Below are 19,785 nucleotides of genomic sequence, written 5' to 3' on the forward strand. Positions count from 1 at the left end.
TCAATTCATTTTCAGCCTGTGAGAGTGGAATGTAATTATAATCAAAAGGAAAATGCATTTAACCAATGCACTAATTATGCCCTCCCTGCTGTTGGCCCCTTTGCCATTTGATATGATTGTGAAATGAGTTAGGAAAAAACCTATCTATACAGACACAGAGACAACAGCACAGCTCCTGCTGACTGCTAATCAGTTTGCAACAGGAAGGCAGCAGTGCCCTAGATTTTGTAGTCCCTCCCTGGTTCTCTAAGGGCTTCCATCAACTTCTCAATGTATTTGCTGTGTTTTGGAGTCTCTGGAGATGACAACTCTGAATAATTCTTTTTCCTCAAGAATTTCCTGAAAGAGGGTAAAGCACCAGTTAGGACCAGGAGACTTCTGGACCTGGACTCTGGTCTGCTTCACTTCCATCCTTTCCAATTCCCAAGTTAGATAAAATGGGCTGTATCCCATTATATAACACTGCACTACCCATGCCACCAAAAGTCTGTAAATATCTGGAGAAAAATTAAACAAAGGGAGAGGGACATATCCTTGATAGAAGGATAAACAGGTGCTCACGTTGCTGATGTACAGCTGAGACTAATTTAAAGTACAGATGAATTTTTATGGAAATTGTGAGTTAAGACCAGAACTTATGGCTAGAGTCCCTGTCTATTTGGCTAGAGTAAGAGCAGAAATACCCTTTATTTGTTTGGTTAACTGGTATAGACATGGTCAGAGTAATGAAGAAACAGAAAATCCCTCCAACCCCAGACCACCCATTTCCACAACTTCTTGTTAACTGTGGAGCCAGTATAAGGAAGTTCTCAATTGCAATGTATGAGGCCATAGGAAAGGAAATCAGGTCTACTTATGAATAACGTTCCTGAAACTCGTTCTTAAGTATTGAACATGAAAACACCTACAAAATGTCCTAGAATTTACTGATTTTCTGTCTTCAAGGTTTTGCTGTTTCAAGACCTTGTTTCAAGTGTCATTTATTTCACTGGTCAAAAAGAGCTCCATGTTCAAGGCCTTTCAGGCCATGATTGTTTTACTTCATAATTCTGTATTCAATAAGTCAGGGATGGTTTTCATTCTTCAAACATAAGGACAGTCTGAAGCATAGAATCACATAATATTTTGGGTTGGAAGGGACATGAAAACCACCTTGTTTCAATCTGCTTGCCATGGGTAGAGACAACTTTCACTAGACCATGTTGCTCAAAACCCCATCCAGCCTGGCCTTGAACATTTCCAGGGATAAGGCACCAGTCACAGCACTTCATATAGCTCATCTATTTTCTTGTAATTGAGCATCTTTTATTCTACTTCTCTTTATCACTCTCATCATGTTTGCTGTGAGCTACATGGACAAAAAGGGTTAGGGAATTTCCTAATCAAGAACCACAGAAAATACAGACAAAAGGAAGCAAAGATTTTATTGACATTTCTTTACACAGAACACAAGCTACACAAAATGCCACGATAAAGCATATGTAGAAAAATAGTAGAATCATATTGGCACTGATGACTATTCATTATTATTATTGTTATCATTATTATCATTATTATCATCATCATCATCTTATTATACAGGTTTCATCATAACCATAATAAATAAGCATTAAAATTTCACAGTGGCATTATAAGCTTTACATTCATGATCTTATTTATACAAGGGACCATGTCAGATTTCTTCAGCTTTTTTGTATGGTCATGATTCAAAGTAGTAGATTTAAAAATTAAAAGCCCTTTCCCTTAACTATAAGGATCTGTCCACAGTAATCCATTGACTTGATCCCTTGGAGAGGTCTGCATTGGTCTTAAAAGACATTACTTTTAAAACACATTTGACCAACTGGAAAATTGGCCTTAAAAAGAACTCAGAACATTTGTTATCTTGTAGTGGTCTGACTTTGAGATGCCATGGATGCTGCTGGTTGCCATTTGTTAAGATCTTGTGGCTGTATAAAGCTCTTCACCAGGTCAATCCACTTGCAGATTTGGTCCATTATACCAAGAGTGCATTTGACCAGCATTTCTCAGGATCAGACCTTTATCAAAGACTTTGTGAATGCTGTTGAGTCTGAACCTACATTCCAAGAAAATTGATTTGCATTTCCATTTTCCTTAAAATATCACAGAATTGACTCAACTCCACATGTTTCCACTTAGTGAGATTAGTTTTGGTTTTTTGATGTAAGTCTCACTTAAATCGTGACAGACATAGTTAAAGAAAATTGAAGTGTGTGGCAGTTGACAAATGTTCATTAGGGAAAGGGAAGTAAATTAGACAGAGGCAGACAGAGCATGTGTTGTAAATCTTGGTGTCTTAAAAAAAATCACAGATTTTCTAAGCTCTCAACCTCTAATTATTGCTGCTTCTGTCTGATTTGAAATAATTCTTGAGAAACATAAATGCCTCAATCAAATATAATAATGTCTCATTTAAAAGTCCACACTCTAGTGTCACATGATGGAATCGGCTGTACTTGTATTCAGACCACAGAAAGGGTTATAATTAAAAATACCATAGACTACTCATCTGCAAAGTTCAGCCTCAATATCAAGTTACTGTATAAATTCAAATTGGCAGAATGTTGTAGTTACTGTTACATGCACCAATTATATCATGCATATTGCTTGCCCTGAACAATCAGCCCCAAAGGAAGTACTTGGAGAAGGATATATCTCTGATGCTTTGCTTTGCAGCCTGTGTGCACAAACATGGGCATGAATCCAATGCTAGTATTTTACATCCACTTTGCAAGAGTACAAATGGTTATCAAGTTCAGGGGCCAACCTCTTGATTTTGTATAATTTTTTTATGATTAAAAACTCCATACATTTGAAATGCTTCAAGCTGGAATTACTCTTTGAAACTCAGCCCAATATTATTTGGCAGTTGCTTTTTTGAAAAAACCTCAAACCATATTATTTCATTCAAAAAATTTTCTAGCCTTGCCTTTGTTAACTAAAAATTGTAATAGTGTGCATATAGAAAACCACTTTCAGAGCTAATTATTTACAGGAAAGAGTAGGGTTTAATTCCAGGAGGTATTTTCTAAATATTTAATAAATAGGTAAAAGGTAAGTCTGAAACACAGGCTAAGGATCTTCACAGAATTATGCTCCTGTCCATTGAATTCTAGTCCACATGCCAGTTGAGGAACAGTGAAGGTCCAATTTTAGGTGTTACCATTGAGCTGGGAATTAATCCAGCAGTGTTCCAATTAATCCATTTGAATAGATACTGTAAAAATGTGGTTACTTCTGCTGTCATTGTTAACTTTAACTAATAAAAAGTCAAAGTCTGATTTTGAGAGCTACAGTTTTAACACACTTTGAAGAAAGTCATTAAACCAAGAATATGGTTCCAGTGTCAAAACCAGAGTAACTGTGTTTGTACATTTAATACAGGGAAAGATAACACATCAATCAAAACCTGCCTCAGAGATGTGTTTTGTTTGTAACACAAACTAGAATGTTTGATTTTAAGTGCCTGAATTTGCAGCATGGAACAGAGGGCTAAGAAAGAGGACAGAATTCAGCTAACTTTCTTTATTAGCTAAATTAGACTCATCAGCATAAACTTCCTCTAAACAAGAAAGAAGATCTCCCAACAAACAAGTCTTTCTCACTTAAGGCTTGTATTGTTCATTGAAGGTAATTTTGTATATAGAAAAAGTTTAATTGTCTGATGTCTCAGATGCTGTGGCTAATTGTCTAAAAGTAATTGAAAGGTAGAAATTTAAGATCAGATTTTCATTTTTTTAAAGGACTGGAGTGTATTTTAAGGGAGTTATAAATATGATTGATGCCAGAGTCTAAGACAATAATAAATAGATTCATTGCTCAAGTCCAAGGAAACAACTTTTCGGTTAAGTTGTTCCATTTGTAAGGAATCTTATTATTAGAGACAAATCCAAGTAGGAAAATATCAACATAATTTTCAATTCACTTCTTTACTTTGTGTTTTGGAATATGCTGATCTGTGTTTTGACCTGACAGTTTTACCAAAAATCCAATAATACTCTAGAGTGATTTATTTTGATAAAATGCATGGGATTTTGGAAGGTGTTCTTTTTGATTTCTCTGTCATTACTGCCATCTCATTGGGGTATATTCCTGCCACATCCTAGACAGTAGAAGGGTTTATCTTTGCTTTCTCCTCAGTCTGTCAGAGCTATATGTAGACTTTGACTCACCTGGAGACCCAAAAAGGAATGGGACAAAACATCAGTGCATGTTTTTTCTTGGCAAAACAAACACATTAAAAAAAGGAACACAAGATACTCTATGAATACTAGTGGGTTTTCAGTGGTGTGGGATTTTTTCCAGACATGCAGGGGCTCCGGAATACCATGGCTTGTCCAGACTTGACTGATCTCCTTCATATTTCATAAGAAGATTTAACTGCAGAAAAAGGAAATAGCTAATTTCCCAAACTGGAAGCATAGTCAAATATATAGAAGACTAAAATTAGTAAGAGTGGCAAAGCTGATAAATCATTGATCTACCAACTTAAAAATGAATGCTTGGTTGAAAAGGATGGATGTCAAGGGAAATTAAGAGACGGTGACAGGTTTCCTGTCTTAGGAGATAGAGCAGCTCAGTTTGACATGTTGCATTGACCACAGAAACCATGGGGGTGGTAGATAACACACATCAAACTCATGGCTGCTTAGATAAGCTTTGTCAGCTAATGGTGTGCCAAGAGGTTGACAGATCACTGCACAAAACAGCCTGTCTCCTCCAATGAGGTGGGTGAAGCCAAGAAATGGCTCTTTCACAGGATGTGGATGAAGCCAAGAAATGGCTCTTTCACAAGAGCTCTCGAGGACAACCAATGTAAACTGTCCCCAAAAGCAACAGAAACCTGTTTGACTGAATGATCACCACCAGCTTCCTCCTAAGTATGCTGTGGTATGGAATATTTACACTGTGTATGGGAACACAGGTTCACCTCCTGTGGGAAAAGACACCTTCTGTTTACACATGTATTTGGGTACACATCATATGGGAGACATTACATACAAGAACTATATTTATATCAGCATTTTTACTGAAAGTGATGACTCATTTTACATCAAAAACATCCCCACTCAGCCTTTCCCATGCATGTAGCTGCATATTTAATAGTGTCAGAAATGCCTTGGTCTTTCTGCACAGCTGGAAATGATGTCTTATTATGTCTTATGCACATAGTCTTACCCATTTAAAAGTAGCAAAGAGTAAGTAAGTGCTGGAACAGGTAGATTCCTAATAGCACTTACGTTTTCAGGAAGGAATGATAAATTTCTTAAATTAGTTGCTTGAAATATGGGAATTTTCAGCACAAAAAGCTGTTAGTAATGTAACCCCATTTACAAGATGAATAAAAAAAGCAAGGCCATCACAATATTCCAACCACCCACTCCAAAATAAAAGACATATACCGAAGACTGGACTTTCATGTGGAGAAGAGGGGTTTTGACTGTTCTTTTGCGTAACTTTTCTGTGTTTGTAGCTGATATCTTTCAAAGACTGGAAGGCATGGTGCATTGTAGCAAGAGTTCATTGTACCATAGTTTCACAATTGAAGAGGCAGAAGATAATTGAAGTCATGAAACTCCATGCAAGTAGCATAGAGACATTGGACTTATGGAATATATATGCATGTGTGAAAATCCATTTCAGAAAGATATGGTTAGGTTGCTACTCAGATACTCAGATAAGAGCATTTTGCAGCACTTCGGGTGAAAGTAGAGAATTGAATTTTCAAAAGCAAAGAAATCAAGTTTCAAAATTGTAGCAGAAGTTAATTTAGTTTGACCTTTTGCATAAGATGAGTTTATACATATTTATTCTTTATGCTTCTGTCCTATGAGGGGAAGGCCTGACTCATCTGCATTTAAAGCATTCTAACTGTTTAACACTGATTAAACTCTTCTCATAAGCATTTCTATTCAGTGAACGGATTTCTCTTGGGGAAGTGCAGATGAATTACACAGGATTCCTAAAACTGAGAAGAAACATCAGCAGCCCTGGTCACACTGGGCTTCCTCAATATCTGTGCCCAAAGTAAAAATTAATTCAGAGGAGGATGGAAGATTCCAGCTGTGGCAACAGGAGAACAGCTCCATCTCTTTGGATTAAAGCCTCAGACAGGGAGAGGATGTGATGAGTGCCAGCAGCCAGAGGCACTCCTGAACAGGAAAAAGGCACTAGTCTGCAGCAGAGCAACCATCCAATGCACTTTACCAGTTCCTGGTGCCTCTTAAACCCAGTTCAGGGTTGAGGAACTTGAGGGGCCCAACAAAAGGTCACCAAGATGGTGAGGGGGTCTAACACACAACTTCTGAGCACAGACTGATTTAGGCTTGTCTAGCCTGTCACAAAAAACATCAACTGACAAAGAGCAGTCTGAAAGCATGGAAAAAGAAGTTACAGCTGTACCAGAAGCAAGAACAGCCCCATGGAATAAAAAGGTGGGATAAAAAAAGGTAACAGAAAAAGCTGCAGCTCAGAAAGTTTAAATTGGATTTTTTAAAAAAAATATTATTTTTGTTGTTTGCTTGGTTGTTTTCCCTAGGAGTGATATATAGCAGTTGAGCAGGTATTCCAGAGTAGCTGTAGGATATCCATCACCAGAGGTTTTTAATATGCAGCAAGAGAAATATCTGGCTGACCTTACAATGAGATTCATGATAACCCTGCTTTGAACAGGAATTATACAGGGATACTTCCAGCTGCTCCTTCTGAAACAAAATATTCTGTCATCTGTAATACATCTGGATGGGTGCATGGCAGTCTTCATAAAGGACTGAGAAAATTGAGTGGAATGAATGTGTGAGCACCATGTCCCACCCCAGGAGAAATGGAATGGCAGTGCTGGATATATTTGTGAATCTCTGTCTGCACAGACTTCACAGTACATGGAAGAGATGCAGTCAGGTCATGGAAAGGTGACCAAGTAAAAATGGGAATGTCTGCACAAAGAGCAGTAGTTTAGGGCAATTTAGGCATCTCAAAGGAATTGCAAATTAAGGGAACCATGAACAAAGCCATGGGCAGAACCTTGCAGTGGTTATGTTTGATCCCAAAGGCAAAACCAAACCAGAGGAGAGGGAACTGCAGTTAATCAATCCCCCCATTATGAATTTCATTACTCCAAACATCAATGGTCTAATTTTTAATTCAATGGTTATTTGTCCTGAGACTGTGGTACTACAGCCATAAAGTAACTGCATTAAAGAAGATGAACACTAACTCAAACAGACCTGTATTTATTCTGGTTTATAGTTTAAAAACAATTCAATGATTAAATAAACACTGAAAATTTGGAGGAGGATGTAAATTTAGCAAGAAACTGTCAATAAAATAACATTAACTATCAAAACTGCTGAGCATGTGTGTTGAAATAAAGAAAAGCACTCCATAAGAGTTCTCTATGGACATGACCTTTTGCATCTAAATAACCAGCTGGAGTGAAATATGTCAAGCTGTTCTGATGATAATTTGTAAATGGAAATTTAAGTCCACAAAGAAAATAATAATTCAGCTAGGCTGACACATATTGGCATGCTGAGACTGCCTCAGAAATGTTCCATGACTATTCATTATATATTAAATTTCATGGGATATTTGCATAAGACTTCACAAGTGTCTAACCCTGCTATTAGAAATTCTCATCTTTCTCCTTTATCAACATTCTCACTATTTTAAATGCAGAGGTAGAAAGCAAGAGAAGTTCCTTTTTCTTTTTTAATATGCAAAAAGCACTGAAGAAAACTACAAATTCTAATGGGAACTTTTCTTGAATTCCCAGTTTTCACAATGTCTTGTGATAGTTTTCTGTCTCAAGTGTGGCTCTTTTCTGGCAAGGGAACAGTGAAGAGGATTGGTCAGGGGATATTTATGAAATGCTTTGAAGTTAAATAGTGCTCAGAATTTGTGTAGGTAATTCCAAAACTCTGTGCTAAGGTTTCAAGTCTTGAGAAAATAATCCTTTAAAGCTAAAAAATTTCAAATTCCTCTTTTGTTAGTGAACAGACCTGATTTTGAAAACAAATTTTGATTTTAATTCATTAAAGGGAAAATGAGCATTCATTGGAGGCCAGAAAAAGACTCATTCCCTGACAGATTTTAAAGGAGCCTCATTCATATCATAAATGTCTGGTTTTGGTCAAGGTGTGAAGTCAAACCTTGCACCCACGTATGAAAAATTGAAGTAATCCAGTCCACAAATGCTGACCCTCCAGTTCCTGTTGATGTCTTAGACACCCAGAAAGTGAGTCTCATTATAAATTACCTTGATAAGGAATGGAGATAAATAACCCTAAATGCTACCAAAGCACAAATCAGGATCACTCCTGCAGATTTTCAGTAGCACCCACCTTTCTTCACTGACTACAGATAGAAATTAGGCCTTTGATTTCAGTAGAACAAATTAATTTTGCAACAAGTTTTTATGCACAAATTAGGTGAGTAAATTAAACAGGACAAATTCCATAATTCTCCAAGAAGAAAAAAATCCAGATGATTCGGGAGATGGGGTTCTCTTTTTCCACAAGATTGAAAACCAACTCCTTGAAAATCCTTAGCCCAGATGCAGAAGGAACTTACTATTCTGTCCCTCATCTACACACACTTAGTCAATGCTGCAATTTCTCTCCCTCGTTACTTTAAAAAATCCATTTCAGAAGATATTAAATTATTTTCAAATTGGGAAAAAATGGGCTCTAGGAGATGTAAAATATCAGAGAAAAATTTATTCAGCTATTAATAAAGGCATGATCATCGAATTATAGATATATAGATATTATATGGATATTTTATAACCACACTGTTTTCAAGTTCTTAAACTCATTTTCAAGTTCTTAAATTCATTTTAACATTTCAGTCCTCTTAAATGTTATAGTCTGCTTCAGGAACTTCTTGTCTTTCTTCCATCCCTCTGTCTTTGTCTCTGTCTTTCAAAGCTTTGACATCTTCTGGCCCTGCTCCTCTTTTCACATGGGCTATCACCTTCCCCTCAAACAACTTGCTCATCTGGGCTACAGCCCACACCTCACCTCTGACGCCAGAAATCCTCAACAGCCAAATGCACTTCACCTGCTGGAGATCCTTCTCCTTACTAGTTTTAAGCTTTTTAGATGCTAAAAAAACCAGCCTTAGAATGCTGGGTTTGTTTTTTACTTAACTGAAGAACCCTTTAGAATTGAAGGAAGTTTCACTTCAAATACAGCTGACACTAATATTGACAAGCTATATAAGAAAAACAGGTTTGTCCCTCTGTCCAAGGTCCTGAAAAACTCTTACCCCCCCTATGAATATGAGTACTTCACTGAAGAGTTTAAGCCCTGCCCCCAGAGATAGAGGAAGCCAAAGGGGATTTGTGTAGTTTGTGGGGAAAATCCTTGCAGAAATACTGCAAATGTACTTAAATGTATTTTAAAAGGCTTTATGTGAAAGGACAATATATTGAAATTCCAAAGGTTGTGACAGAAACAAAGATGCTAATTGGGCACTTTGCTAATTTTTATGAGGATAATTCTTGCTGTATATTTCTTTCCATGAAAAATAAGTCCATGCTGATGACTATACTTTGATGAAGTCCAAGAACTTATATAAAATTTATTTTATAATGACAATGCAGATTTCTTTGCAGTATTGTCATACAGTTGAGTGGATTTATAGTACCTAGAGGCAATATCCCACTAAAAAGAATAAAAGAAGAAAAAGTGAGGGAGGCTATTCTGAGAACTTAAAATGGAAGCTCCACTAGACCACTACTACCAATATACCCCACAATGTTCTGCCAAGGATGATAAAATCTGTGTCTTGTCATTTGACAGGAATGATACTTCCCAGATTTTTATGATGTTCCACAGGAGCTTTCTTCCATACTGCACAAGATGTCAGTTATGTGGACCTGATCCAAGTCTATAAACAATCCAACTCCAACTCTGAAATCTGACTGAGCCATCAAAGGATTCTATATTAATAGGAACCCTGACACCTTTAGGTATATTTATCCATCAGTCAAAGCACTGGTGGGAGTACAGAACACCAAAGTGAACCTGGAAACACCCATCACCTCCTGCACCAAAGCAGAGACCTTTTCCCATGTCCATTCTCTCAGAGTCATGCAAACAGAAGTCTGGGAATGCTGTCCAAAGCACAAGGCAAGACAAGAAGCTCCCATATGAGTATAAGAACAGCTACACTGGTTTTTTGCCAGACCCAGGACTGTGAGAGCTGGTGAGTGAGATCTGGAAATAAGCAAACTTCTTTGAATAGACTGTGTACACTCACACAGCAGGCATGTATATAGGTGTAAAGTCACTTCTTTCTAAATGTTTTTCAAAATTTTCAGTTTGCAGACTCATGAACATTTTCTACAAGTGGACTAGTCCCTCACACAGCACACTGGAGGTTGCTTATGGTTAGAAGTTGCTTTTTTTTCCTGTTTTTCCATATAAGAGTACTACTCCTGGCTCAAAAGGGCTGCACTATATAACAGCTCAACCTCCATGTCCCATTATATTTAAAATTGTGTAGACAATTTACTGAGGAAGAAGTTGTGATATGTCTGTGCAGCTGGCACTAGACTGCTGAGGCCAAAAAGTGAGAAAGAATTCCCAAACAAGAAGTGGAAACCACAGGTTTCCTGATAGAATTCATTTGTTAACTGAGTAGAACTGACTGTTAACATTTAACAGTCAATCTGTAAGGAAAAAAAGAGAAAAAGAGAGAGAGAGTGAGACACAATAGTATGTACCTATTTAATTCAAGTACTGAGGTATTGTTTAAGAAACTTGTCAACATTGAATCACACCATGAAATTGTTCCCATAGAATTTCTGCCTCTATGAGGGCACAAGGATTTTATGTGTAATACTTCTTTTCAGGTGGTTTAGTCTCACCTTTTGGTATTTACCTTCTTTCTCCCTATTTTAAAAACATGCATCAGTTATCAAGCCAGCCTTTTTCCTTTACCAGCATAAACTCTTTTCTTGAACTAATATTGTGGTTTTCACTTTTTTTCTTTTTGAGAAAAAATTACTTTTACTCTTTGCAACTACAAATATTTCCCTGTGGCTGTGATGTATTTTGTTTTCATTTTGTATTCTCCTATTTCAGAAATCCCCACCATATTGATCTTAGTTTACTGATAGGAGTCTTGACACCTAAACCCAACTGTGTAATTTCTTATAGTCATTGCTAGAATATATGGAGACTTGTTAATTTTCATTTTTAAACAAATTGTAGTTGTTTTAAAAAATTGCCTACCTTCTAAACAAAAATAATTGTGAAGAATTATTCGCTTTCTCTTTTTTCAAAAAACTCCTGTGACATTGAAAATTCATGAAAATGTTATGAAAATGCACAGAAAGTGATTGAAATTCGTTACTTTAAATCTGATAACTTTGTGATAAAAATCCTACTATAAATTTAATGAAAAAATTAAAAATTGGGAAATATGTTCTTTTTAAAAACTCTTAAAAACAACCTAGATAACATTGCATGAATAAAGTTTTAAATAGTTCAACCAGCTGTAACCATATAATAATTAGGACTGTATACAGCACTGCAAATGGGCATTAACAAAGCATGTAGAGAGTATTGCAGAGGATCTTAAGACATTCTTATATTTTTAAATCTTTCCACACTCCTTACCATTCTATATCTCCAGTCTTTATTTTTCCAAATATTTGGGGTTTTCAAGCTTATAACTGGCTAGACCGAATTCCATATCAGTGTAATAAATTTAAAAAAAAAAGAAAATTTTTGGAACAAATGAACTTAGATACAAATGCAAACATAAAAATTTTAACTTTAGGATTGTAACACAGTCAGTTATGATCCTCTACAAATGTAAACAGAAGAAATGTTAACAGATGCCACTGATATTTTACAAGTAATCCAATATAGTCCTCTTGGTTTGGCAACTTGTAACACAAATTAATTCTTCCCAAACTACAGTTGGCGCTTCTTTTTGAAGACAAATATCAATATTTGTTCATTCTATGTAAAATATTTTACTTCTTTCCGTTATTTGAATGTACAATTTGTATGTTACAAAGTATTACTGCAATGGAACCATCCAAATATTTTCTTCCATCAAACAGAAAGACTGAAACTTTCATAAATGGTTTTCAGACTTCTCAGTTCATCACAAAGAAGGTGTTAACCTGAGTTCGCATACACTTTTTTCCTTGTGTGTTAGCTACCCCAAAAGTGCTACAAATGTAGAGCTTTGTTAATACAGTAAATCAAGGACAGACAAGTTCCTGGTGTAATATTCAGAAGAAATGGGAATTATATTGGTCCAATCACATTTAGAGAATTAACCTTCTTAATCTGATTCTGTACTTCAGAAGTGGCTCATGTCTTTATGTGGGCAAAAAACATAGAAACTGAAGAGGAAAATTTATTTCTTCCAAAAGCACCAATACTTGGAAGCTTGAATGCCTTAAAGCCATAGCACTTTATTCTCCAAAAGAGAAATGGAAATGGAAAGTTTGGAAGTCCCACCTGATCTCATTTCTAACGTTGCACTCTGTTGGCTAAGGAAGTGTCCTCCACCCAATGGAAAGGTTGGCCTCTGTTATCCCGTACTTCAGGCACTATTTGAAGTAGTTGAGTCCTGCCACGAGGAAAAACTTCTCCAGGAAAAGTTCGGAGTCCAGCACGGCAATGTGGGCAGCCCGGCCTATCAACGTGTTGGCGGTGTTAGGCAGAGCGTGAAACACGTTGTGTCTGATCAACGTGCAGTCCTTGGCCCCAATCAAAGGCTGGAGAAGGTTGTTGATCATTTCTGCGTAAACAGGACCTGAAAAAGGGTTGAGATATCACAACTACACACCAAAGCTCCCAGATCCTCTCTTTTCTTCCAGTGTCATTTAATTACAGTCTCAGTAAGAAGGAAAATGGAAGCAAGGCCAAAATAAATGAAAGAGACAGCAATCCAGTTCAAAGATTTGCCAGGTATACCAGAGTGGTGCTCTGATATATGGTTTCTTCGAGCTAGGTCTTATAAGCTCTTGGAGATTTATATCACACCCAAGATAGCTCAGCTACCTTTGAAGGCATAAAATCAGCAGGATGGCTTCTGTGGTCGTGTTGGAAACAGAAAAGTTTTAATAAAAGGCAAAATAAAAAAACTCTTTACAGACAAAGCCTGAGCCAAGTGCAAAAGGTTCTTGCTCCTGGTAAAATACCCCACAAAAGCAATTAGTTTCTTTGTTCTCTTCCTTTTCTAATAAATTGCTTAGGTGGGACTTTCTGGCTTCTGTCCAATTGGCTATCCTTAAGTTTGAGGTGAAGTCCCCAAGGTCCTACGAGGTGTCTTTTTCCCTAATTGAGGAAAGAAACATCTGGGCTTTTTTCCTTTTTTAGGAGACAAAAGATAGTTTTGTCACTCCATCAACATGGGCCACATTCAGCCATACAGTGCTCATCTAATGGAGGCACTGGCCATGAGGAGGGGTCTGCTGAAGCTGCTTAGCATGAGCCTGGGACATCCTCAGCCTTTCCTCTGTCAGTGAAGAAAATACTCATGCTTCTTTTAAGGGAGTGGGGTTAGACTCATACTGGCTATAAATTCAAATGTGAGAGGGTCTGGCATGACACAAGTCCATTTGGATTTCTCTGCTGATTCTAATGCAGGAAAGGAATAATGTAGAGATAGTTGAGGTGTTTATAGGGGCAGAAACAATGGCTCAGGAAACATTTGCAGATAAATGATCTGATGTATTGATAAATGTAATGATCTCTCTCCTATTAGATAAATATGTACCCAAGGAACAACCACTGTAGGTGAGTTGAAGAATTTCCTTTTAATTAATGTCTGAAGTAGGTAGAAAGAGCTGTCATTTAAGTAAGAGGTGTGAAGGCAACTATGCTGATTATTGGGCCTGTGTGTCTCTTTCTGCTTCCAAAAAATACCTCCATTTCTAAGTAATCACATATATGAAATGGGTATGAAATTGCACTGAACGTTATTCCTGGATGTGGCATCAAACTGAGGCCATGAAACATTTTATAAATGAAAAAGACTGCTAATAACAAAAGCAATACACACAGCCTGAGCTCACAGGACGGCCTCTGGTGGTGTGAGTCCTGATGTGTTTTACATATTTTATTACAAAAAATATTATTTTAGATCTGTCCCTTAAATTATCTTGCAGTCATTTAAACTCTATTACAAACAAAGGGAAACCCTCCTTACTTTGTATGTGTTGAGAAAGATTTCATTATGTGAAAGAAAGGGGAGACAGTACAAGTAAATCAGTAGACTACATTAAAACATTGTCAAGAGCTAGTTCTATCACCTAAAAAAATTAGAGGGAAGGGGAGGAAGCAGTAAGAAACCTTTGATTATGACCTGATTGAAATTTGTTTTCATCAGGAAAAGAGCTTCTTGAAAAGCTTCTTTTATTGATTTCAGTAATTTCCTGTGGGAAACGAACACTTTCTTCCTTATCAAATAAACATTTCAGTTTTCATCATGTTGATGAAAAACCCTTCTAATGTAATGACCTCAGTTGCACAGAAATGCAATTCCTCAGCAGCCTTGGGAATATAAAAAAGAACTTAAACATACCTGTGTGTCTGTCCTTAAGTGCATTTTTGCACATTTCTATTCTTGCTGAATGAAAAGGTACATATCTGTCTTGGGGTGAGGCCACTAACACAACATTTTTAAAGTACTGAAGACCTGTGGCAAACATATAAATACATTAATCACAATTAAGCACAGTGATGAAAAATAATACATTGTCAGCATGATTATTTCATGTTCAAAGGCTTTTGAAAACCTACAGTGCAAAATAGATTATAATTATTAAAACATGCAACAGAATATTAAAAATATTCATAACAGCTTATACACATTTATTTTGCTTCTGTGAACTATTTGTTACTTATCAACACACATATTAATTGTATGTCAACAAGGAAAAGTAAGGACTGTCTGTAAAAAAAAAAACTTTCATTAGAACCTTATTCTTGCAAATATTTATACCTCTAAACAGGATCCAGTTCAAAAATAACACCATAAATTAGTAAAATTCTCAAACAAAATAGAGAAGAAAAAGAATTGCTATAATATCACACTGTTACATTGGTGTTGAATGAGTCTTAGGGTCCATCCAGTCCCTGTATGCATCAGTCACTTGACAAATCCACACTGCTGGTACATCAGCTGAAAACCCTAAATCCTGCCTCTTCCCCGGAGCTAATGGGGCCACTGATGAGCTCCTGCTGTTTGACCTGTCTATGGTCACTTGAGTTCTCCATCACCCACATTTAACAGAAACGCAAGGAAATGGATATTGATGACATAACCTACTTGTTCAGAGAATATCCTGAACACAGAAGAGCTTTGGGTTTGTCCTTCATCTTTCCCTCTCTCTTATGGGAAAGGGGTCCAGAACCAGAGCCAGGCTGGATGGGGCTTTTAGCTGCCTGGTCTAGTGGAAGGAGTCCCTGCCCATTGCAGGGGATCGGAGCCAGATGATCTTGAAGGCCCATCCATGTCTCTATGATTCCACAACTATGATTTCTAGACTTTCATAGAAAATCTGACCATCACCACCATAATGAAAAGTCCTGCTGGCTGCCTTTACAAAACCTGTCTTAAAGTGTTTATCATTTTCTTCTTGTGCAATCAAACCAACTGAGTCTGCAAATTCAGTCTGAAGTAAAAGATAGAAGCCCCAGTGAGTGTTACCAGAACTAAAACCTTGTGTGAAGAGGTTCAACAGGGAAGAATATTTTATTGTGGATTTTGTTTTGATTTTTATTTTCACAACAAGCATGAAGAACATTTGTTAAGGAGATTGAAAGGTAGCAGGGACTTATACTTTAATAAGAAAGCCAGAAATTGTGGAGGCTTAAAGAGTCATCTGGCAATGTAAGCACAGCACTGCTTCTGGCATTTCTCCCTCTGTAGGTTCTCCCCACTTCTTTTGGGAGCAGGATGCCAGGGTAGGGACATCTCTCTATAGAATCAGTATGCCAGCTCATATGTTCACATATGGACATGTCTATATCTTCAGATATTTTGCCTAAGCATCTATCCAGGTGATTCTGACTTTGCAGACAATTCTCTTCACATTTAAATTTCTGCTTTCTCCACTTTCAAGGACAGCACATGCATTTATAGCCTCTTATATCTCTGGTCTACCAAGCTAACAACCAGCAAATTGCTTTGACTCACTACACATGCTTGGGAATTCATTGCTTGGGAAGTTAAAATGAACTTTTTGTGTAGACGCAATTTTATTTTAACTTGACGGTAGTAAAGCAGTTATCAACTATATTCCATGGAAATAAGAACTAGGGAATCAAAGGGAAAATTCAAATAACACCAATTTACATCAACTTCCTGTCATTGATTGAGTTATGTAGCATATCTGTGAGATTTAGATGTTCTATTTATATTAACATAGTCTTTGTTTCCTATTAGCAGTGTACAAAAGTATGAGAAAAGGATTAAACTTCAAGTAGTGACCTTGTCACTACCTACTTAGCACCAGTTTGCTCACACTCAATATTAAAAATAACTTAAAAGAAAACAACTGCTTCAACAGAAGGATCACGCTTGCATTCTTTTCTCAAGAAACACCTGATTTATTTAATTTATTCCTGACAGACTAAAGAATAGGAGAAAAGATTCTCTATTCAGACATAACTTTTCTAGTGTGAGGCCATACATCTCTGTAGTACAGAAGTGTCAGTATAGACATCAATAAAATTTGCTCTTCATCTCACAGAGTCATATTTCCCAGAGACAAGAGATGTTAAACTTACAAAAAAATAATAAAAAAGGAAAAATGGTTTTCATCTCATAGCATAAATTAAGGAATGATGGCTGGTCAAGAATGATGTTTCTTTCTCACAGAATATAAACTCAGGTGCATGTTTACTACAGCACGAAGGTCTTATTTAACACTAACAGTTTGGCAAAGACGTTATCTGATAACTTTCACAGAAAAAATGCACAGATGAAATTGATATTAGATTTGAGACAGGGCAGCCCTTCAAAAAAGCATGTTTAAAGAAAGATCATTAACAAAATGCAGATTTCCTTAGCTCCCTGGAGAATAGGACAATCCTGCACAAGCCCATGGAATAGCCCTTGGCATTTGCAAGTCTCATCAAGCCCCACTCACCCGTTTTTTGGCTGAGCTGATAGAGGAAACACTTGCGTAGATCCGCATTGTCCCTGAAGGTCAGTTGCAAAAGTGACCCTGATTTTTTTAACTTCTGCATTAGCCATAGACCTGGAATGAAAATTGGTGCATATTTTTATCCTTCCTAAATCATCAAGCAGGAGAGTTAAAGACATGTGCCTATAGTAAGGATAGCACTATAATTTTCTAGAAGTCTTGTTTGTTCTTACACTCCTAATTAACAGGGAGAAAAGTCTAAGGGTCTCACAGGATAGAGGCAACAGTTTTAAACTAAAAGAGGGTAGATTTAGGCTACATATAAGGAAGAAATTCTTTATAATGATGGTGGTGAGGTGCTGGAAAAGGTTTCCCAGAGAGGTGGCAAATGTCTCATGCCTGGAAATAATCAAGGTCAGGTTGAACAAGGCTTGGAGCAAACTGTTCTAATTGGGCATGTCCCTGCTCATAGCAGGGGTGGAACTAGATGATCTTTAAGGGCCCTTCCAACCCAAACTATTATATGATTCTGTGGTTGTCTCATGGTAGTCAGAAAAATATTCAGGAAGACTGAAACGTGGGACATTCCAGTTCCATAATAATGTCTCTTTTTCATCTCCATCTTTTTCATGGAGATGCCTCTCTTTATTTGCAACAGAGAAGTGGGAGACTAAGTGGAAACTAAGGTTCATCTCCCACTGCTGCACACCCCTGAGCTTTCCAGGGAGAAATCCGATGGACCTTGTAGATATTAAAATTTAAATTTGTTTTCTGAAGTTTGAAGGTTTGAAGTCTTCATCAAATATTTTCCCAAACTTCAAGGTACAAGTCATACTACAATAAAATCCTACATCCAGTTGTTGCCCTCTCATGCACTCTGATGTGGACCACAGCCAGTCAACTTTCCCATCAACTCTTACCTGTACTAACCAAAGTGCTGTTGTTGTAAAGGGTTCCCAGGTGAGGCCCAGAGAGGGACAGGAAGGTATGTAACTTGTTGAGGTAATAGCGAAACCTGGGGCGAGTTAGTACAGATCGAATGATGACATTACCAAGGGAATGTCCAATAAAACTGTTGGGAAAAAAAGAATTACATTAATAGGAAACCCATCTGTGTTTCCTTTGAAATAAACACAAAGATGGCACAAATGGCTCTGGAGGGAGGACTCTGTCAGGACTTTCAATAAGATCCTTTAGTTATCATTTAATGGTTTTTTCAGCCTACAAGATTCTCTTTCATAAGAATCTTTCACTTTCATTCTCATCTGTAAGAATGTAAAAATATCACTGATTCAATGGCTTTTGACACAGGGCACTTAAGGAAAAGCTAATTTACTCAATGTTGCTCATGTAACTCAAACAGTTGCACACTATTTGCTATTTAATAAGGCTTACCTTATTCGGGATATGGAGAGGTTGTACAACTGGATATGCTGAATAATTTCATCCAATAATCGGTCAGTCATTGTATCAAAATCAGCAAATGTATCAGTCTGTTGAAAAATTAAATGAGTTCATGAATTAAAATATATTACACTTCTTGCAGACTGATGTTATTTTTAAAGTCAAATTCAAGCAGAAATGTAAAAAACCAGTGCAAATTTTCTTTTTACATGCTCAAGGGGGAAGAGAGAGATTTTTATCAGTCTCCAGTTCCTATTTTAAACTGAAGTTCTCCTTTGAGAGAGGTTGCTGAGTGATTCCGGAATCATAAGTATGATGCTAAAGCAGCCTGACTTGACACTGGTGAGAGTTGCCAATACTCAGCTGCTCTAGATACCAAGGTCTGCACATGAAAGAAAAGCTTTTGGCATTTAGGATTCAACAGATTACTGCAATAAAATACTTTACATGATTATACTTTGACATGAGGGTTATGTTGATGCTAAGGATGTAATCACAAAATTATTTGGCCATCTCAATCAAATGCTGTATTATTTGTTATTCAACAGTCATCAGTAAGAGAATGAGTGCGAGAGACAGATGAATAATTTGTTGCTTGCAACAGTACTGCCAGTTGTGAGACAATGAAACAAACAATATATTTCCAGTCTATACAATTACAGGCAGCTCTTATTCAGAACTTTGTAATTTGGTAATCCAACAGGACTCTAAATCAAACTCCTAACTAATGAGATGCCACAAAACAATCATCAAATGTTGGAACAGCTATTCAGAGTAAAGATATGAGTAATTAATGCTTTTGAAACATATGAGTAATTAATGCTTTTGTGACACAACTCATCTTGCTAATTGCAGCTCTTGCACAGGAAAACATGTCGATATTCACTTTGCAGCACAGACTTAAAATAAATGTTCTCATAAACTAAAAACAGTCCAGTAACCTTCTGCCTGTTTGTTTTGTCTGCATTGATAATTAATGATTTCCTCCTAGGCTCATTATCACAAACCTTTCATGTTGTTTAAAAGTGCAAGAATATCAGCCTGAATGTTAATCATAACCAAAATATGTCAAGTGTCATATTTCACCTGATTATATCTCCATTCTTTACTATCATTTCAGCCTGACTGAGCTTGTCAAATGCATCACAAATAAATGCCTAAAAAAGTGGTTTGAATTTTTCTCTATAAAGCAAACCAGCTAAATGACTGGTTTCTTGGGTCATTTTCAGTGTGGT

The 19,785-nt window shown here is 36.9% G+C and overlaps 1 protein-coding gene across 4 annotated transcripts in view; it reads right to left on the reverse strand.

Moving 5' to 3' along the window:
* Window positions 1-1,407: 1,407 nt before the first annotated feature.
* FAM135B (family with sequence similarity 135 member B) overlaps window positions 1,408-19,785 on the reverse strand; it is a 206,120-nt gene continuing 187,742 nt past the window's right edge. For 3 of the 4 annotated variants that reach the window (XM_063174595.1, XM_063174586.1, XM_063174573.1), the window contains 5 exons: window positions 18,542-18,639; window positions 18,067-18,218; window positions 17,150-17,260; window positions 14,578-14,691; window positions 1,408-12,804 (listed from right to left, as the gene is read on the reverse strand). In XM_063174595.1, the coding sequence (XP_063030665.1) occupies window positions 12,599-12,804; window positions 14,578-14,691; window positions 17,150-17,260; window positions 18,067-18,218; window positions 18,542-18,639 (681 nt within the window). In that variant the 3' untranslated portion in view covers window positions 1,408-12,598. The remainder of the gene's footprint in view (window positions 12,805-14,577; window positions 14,692-17,149; window positions 17,261-18,066; window positions 18,219-18,541; window positions 18,640-19,785) is intronic. The other variant, XR_010030331.1, reaches the window with a different exon arrangement.

Source organism: Melospiza melodia, chromosome 1 (genome assembly GCF_035770615.1).
Source record: "Melospiza melodia melodia isolate bMelMel2 chromosome 1, bMelMel2.pri, whole genome shotgun sequence".
NCBI classification, from domain to species: domain Eukaryota; kingdom Metazoa; phylum Chordata; class Aves; order Passeriformes; family Passerellidae; genus Melospiza; species Melospiza melodia.